Source organism: Gekko japonicus, unplaced genomic scaffold (assembly GCF_001447785.1).
Source record: "Gekko japonicus isolate JY-2015 unplaced genomic scaffold, Gekko_japonicus_V1.1 scaffold1824, whole genome shotgun sequence".
Classification (NCBI taxonomy): Eukaryota; Metazoa; Chordata; class Lepidosauria; order Squamata; family Gekkonidae; genus Gekko; species Gekko japonicus.
Genome location: NW_015165876.1, coordinates 340,104 through 344,936, shown reverse-complemented (window position 1 = coordinate 344,936; position 4,833 = coordinate 340,104). Strand labels below are relative to the sequence as shown.

The following is a 4,833-nucleotide window of genomic DNA, read 5'->3' as shown; positions in this document are numbered from 1 at the left end:
TCCAGCATCCTGTCTCACACAGTGGCCAACCAGTTCCTCTGGACGGCCAACAGCAGGGCACAGAGGCCGAGGCCTTCCCCGGATAAGAACATCAGAAGAGCCCTGCTCGATCAGATCAGCAGTCCAGCATCCTGTCTCACACAGTGGCCAACCAGTTCCTCTGGATGGCCAACAACAGGGCATAAAGGCCAACGCCTTCCCCGGATGTTGTCTCCTGGGTGTGGGATTCAGAGGCTTAGGGCCTCTGAATGTGGAGGCTCCCCTCAGTCACCATGGCTAGCAGCCCTTGATAGACTGATCCTCCATGAATATATCTAACCCCCTTTTATAGTTGTTTATTCCTGTGGCCATCACTGCATCCTCTGGCAGCGAATCCCATAATTTAACCACTGTCTGTGTAAAATAGTATTTCCTTTTGTCTGTCCTGAACCTACTGCTCATCAGCTTCATTGGATGCCCTCGAGTTCTAGTCTTTGGGGAGAGGGAGAGAATTTTCTCTTTTGTCAATTCTCTCCACCCCATGCATAATTTTATAAACCACTTATCATGTCCCAGTACAAAAGGCACGCTTGCAAACACATGGTTCTTGCATTCACGCTTTACAGTTTCCATAATAACTCTCACTTAATAGCAGCATTTTTGCCTTATTTAGGAGGAGAACAGTGGGACAAGACCACACGTGGAGGCAAGGGACTTGGAGAAGTCCTGTGTCAGTCGTCCAGGCTTCTCTCTTGGGGTTGGCTTGATCCTCCAGGAAAACTCCCTATTTGTCCTCCAGGTTGGTCAGAGCCAGTGTGGCATAATGCTGTAGTTGTTGACGCTCCTCAAGGTTGTACTGAAGCTTCTCCAATAGCTCAAAGTAGCGGAAGAGGGTGTCACGCGGCCACGCCACTTGCTCGTCGTCATCCGCCTGATAAAGACCGGGCAGGTTTTTGTAGATGTAGCTCTCCCAGTCTAAGCCCCCAGTGGTGAATTCATGCGCAGAGTAATCTGGGTCCTCTCTGTGTGTGGACGCTTTTCCTAAGCCCGTTATTCCCTGATTCGAATCTCCAAGTAACTGGGACGAGGTGTACCTGTTCTCTATAATCTCCATCTTGAACCTGTCGGCTTGCTTCTGGGCCTCGATCTGCTTCATTTCCTCCATCAAGTCATTCCGAATGTTTTGGAAATTAGCCACCATGATGGCAACAAAGAGGTTCCTGAAGATGAATGCTCCAATGAGAAGCCACAAGATGATAAACATGCCGGTGACGACTTTGTTGATCGACGGGATCTTCCACGCATCTTGCATCAGAGCGTACCAGTGGTCCATGGTTAAGAGGATGAAGATGGTCACCAAAGCATTGGGCATGTCCTTGAAGTAATTGCTGTACTCAAGGTCATTCCTGTCTGAGCGGGTGTAGCTCTCAAAGAAGAAAATACCTGATACAGCAAAGACATAAAAGAAGAAGACGAGGAGAAGCAGGATGAAAGCCATGGCCCTCAGTGCTTTAGCGATGGCCATGATAATGACCCGGACCTGACGGACTCGGGTGAACAGCTTTAAGCAGCGCAGGACGCGGAAAACCAGGATGATCCGTTTGGTCGCCACCCTGTGGGCCAGATCTGTGAGGACAGCAAATTCAGGGATGAAGGACATCAGGGTGATAGTAAAGTCAAAGACATTCCAGGGATTTTTCCAGTACTTCCAAAAGCCAACCATCCAGTTCAGCCAGATCTCGATGATAAAGATGAGGACAATCACCCAGACAGTCACCTCTAGGACTATCTTCATGATCATAAAGTGCTCCTCTGTGTTCCGCGCAATCTCCGTGAGGATCATGAGGACCACCATGTTCAAGCAGATGAGGAAAATGATGAAACCTTTGAACACCTTGCAAGACAGAATCCAATAAGCCCACATGGGGAAGGGGGGGAAGCGACTGCAGCGCACCCGGATACGATTGCGCCAGCGTTTCTCTTGGGTGATTAAAACGTTCCGGACGGGCATCACGTTGAAACGGACCAGCTGGTTATGGTCGGTGAGCATCAGCTTCTTGAGTTTCCTGTGATCCAGGAAGTCGCGTATATTGTGCCGTGGGACGGCATGGCTCAGCCCCTTCAGGTGGTCGATCAGGTAGAAAGTGTAGATCAGCTTGGAGCGGATAGCATCTCCTCGGGGATGCACCTGGAGTGGGGTGCCTTTTTTGGATTTGGAACTCTCTTTTGAGCCTGAGGGGTTCATGGCCCCTGCTCGATCATTCATGCAACACACCGAGCAGATCTGAAAACCCTCAGCAGTAGCATCATGGAACCCAGTAGAGGCGTGACAGTCTGGAACTCTCGTTTGTTGTGGCAACAACATTCTTCTCGTGGAAGGGAACAGGGAGTCTGGCCTGGATTCCATTCTACAATCAAGGGGAATCAAGTTGTCAAGACTGTCTTGGACTCGGCCATTTCAGGACCCTGAGCTGGATGGCCTAGGCTAACACAATGTCATCAGATCTTGGAAGCTAAGCAGGGTCAGCTCTGATTAGTACTTGGATGGGGGACCTCAAAGGATGGGAGACCACCGGGGCTGCTACGTAGAGGCATGCAATGGTGAACCACCTCTGAATGTCTCTTGCCTTGAAAGCCCTACAGGATTTTCAGGTCTTGGGCTTCCTGCCTTTTACAGGTCTCTTGCCCAACCTGAATCAGGCAACCCTACCATCCATCCCCTGCCAATGGCCGGGGGGGACCTAGCAACCCTACTCCTCGTCCTTGCCCTTGTTTCTCCTCATCAGCCTTTTTCTGGCTTTTGAAGACCAACCTAAACTGTTTCCTGGTTCTCATGGGAGGGCGGCCCTTCCTCTGATAGCTGATTGGTTGGAGAAGAAGAAGAGTTTGGATTTATACCCCACCCTTCACTACCCAAATGAGCCTCAGAGTGGCCTACAATCACCTTTCCCTTCCCCTCCCCACAACAGACACCCTGTGAGGGAGGTGGGGCTGAGAGAGCTCTGAAAGAACTTGTGACTGACCCAAGGTCACACCAGCTGCAGCACATGGAGGAGTGGGGAATCAAACCCAGTTTTCCCAGATTAGAGTCCACGCTCCTAACCACTGCACCAAACTGGTTGGTAACTCCAACCCCATACCTCCTTATTTTAACATGAAACGACAAGGATTGCCATATATTACATTAACTGCCTCACTCCTTGAGGACATCTGCCACATAGCCAGTTCTCAGTTACTACTGGACAGCTTCATTGGCTGAGTTCAGACTGGCAATCTGAAGCGCTAGGGAGTCATGGCAAAGAAGACCCGGAACAGGCCCAAAACGCATTGGTTCACAATGAAGCGGGAGGATACCATGGAGGAAGCACAAGGGAGCGTTCGGACTGGCCCATGCCCTGGTGGGCTGTTAGCAGCTGTTTCTGCGCTCCGCTGCATGTGCGCATGGGCACATGGCCACCTGCCACGGAAACAGCCAGTGCCTATTATCAATGACTGAGGGTTGTTCCCACTTTAGCAGCGCTTGCGTTCACACGTCAGGGAACCAGAATCAACCCGCTCTACACACGGTTAGCTACCACTTTCACCTGGTACTTTTTAAACTTTAAAACTCGGGAGGGAAGTGTCAGTTTCCACAGCAAGTAACTCTTCACACACATTTCCTGAGAAGCGTTATGCTTTATTCGAGTAGAAAAACCAGTACCATATCCACAGGATTATTGTTAGGAATAACCAGGGCATTTTTTGTAGAAAAAGCCAAGCAGGAACTCATTAGCATAATAGGCCACACCCAACAGCAGAAACTCATAAGAATATCAGGCCACACCCTGACAGCACCGCTCATTAGCATATTAGGCAGCACCCCCATGTTACCAGAAGTGTGGTCATCAAGCCACACCTACCTTTTGATTCTTATTCTGTTTATCTTGTTTGTTGTCAAAACCCAGAGCTTTTTTTGTAGCAGGAACTTCTTTGCATGTTAGGCCACACACCCCTAATGTAGCCAATCCTAATGAGTTTCTGCTGTTGGGTGTGGCCTATTATGCTAATGAGTTCCTGCTGGGCATGGCCAACTCGGGAGCCAGCCGGAACTCCGTTCCTGTGCGTTCCTGCCCAAAAATAGCCCTGATCAGTGGAAGGAAGAGGGCAAGAGGGGAACATGGGGTGTGGCTCAGTGGCAGAGGGTCTGCTTGGCACACAAGGACTTGGGTCCAGTCCCTGGCACCCCCACTTAAAAGGCTCGAGTAGTAGATGATGGGAAAGACATCTATCTAAGAATCTGAGGAGCCACTGCTAGTTGGAACAGACAGTAGTGACCTTGATGGACCAGTGGTTCAACTCTGCCTAAGGCGGTTTTATTTATGTCTGTGGTAGAGTATCTGCTTGACATGTAGGAGGTCCCAAATTCAATCACAGGTATCTCTAGCTAAAAGAATCAGATAGCAGGTGATGTGAAAGTTCTAGGCTTGAGGCTCTGTAGAGCTGTATCTAGTCAGAGCAGATAACACTGTCCTTGGTGGGCTGTCCAGTGGCCTGACTCAGCAGCCCTGTACACATGACCCCTCCACATGTTTACCAAACATGAGAAGAGGGAGAGGGGGCACAAGTGTGCTGGCCTTGCCTCCCACTTCCTTGTGATCACCAGCTTGTGAGCACAGTGCCTACACACAGAGGCATTGTCTGCACGTATGCACCCTCCTCATGATTGGCAGTGTTAGGAAAACAGGTTCCCTGATTATAGAGAGGGAGTATACTTGCAGGCACTTCCTCCATGTGCTTGCATGTGCATGTTATCTGGCGACTGTGCAGAGCTCAGTGTAGAGGGTTAGTGTAAGGCAGCTTAATGTGTTCACATGA

General features: G+C 50.0%; 1 protein-coding gene across 1 annotated transcript; it reads right to left on the bottom strand.

Annotated features, from left to right (window-relative positions):
- Positions 1-763: 763 nt before the first annotated feature.
- On the bottom strand, positions 764-2,224 carry CATSPER2 (cation channel, sperm associated 2). The gene has a single exon (XM_015411277.1). The coding sequence runs from the start codon at positions 2,222-2,224 to the stop codon at positions 764-766; it is 1,461 nt and encodes a 486-aa protein (XP_015266763.1).
- Between the last annotated feature and the right edge of the window lie 2,609 nt (positions 2,225-4,833).

Excerpts from the sequence above, each read along its gene's own strand:
- CATSPER2 (XM_015411277.1), bottom strand. The coding sequence starts at position 2,224 with ATGAACCCCTCAGGCTCAAAAGAGAGTTCCAAATCCAAAAAAGGCACC.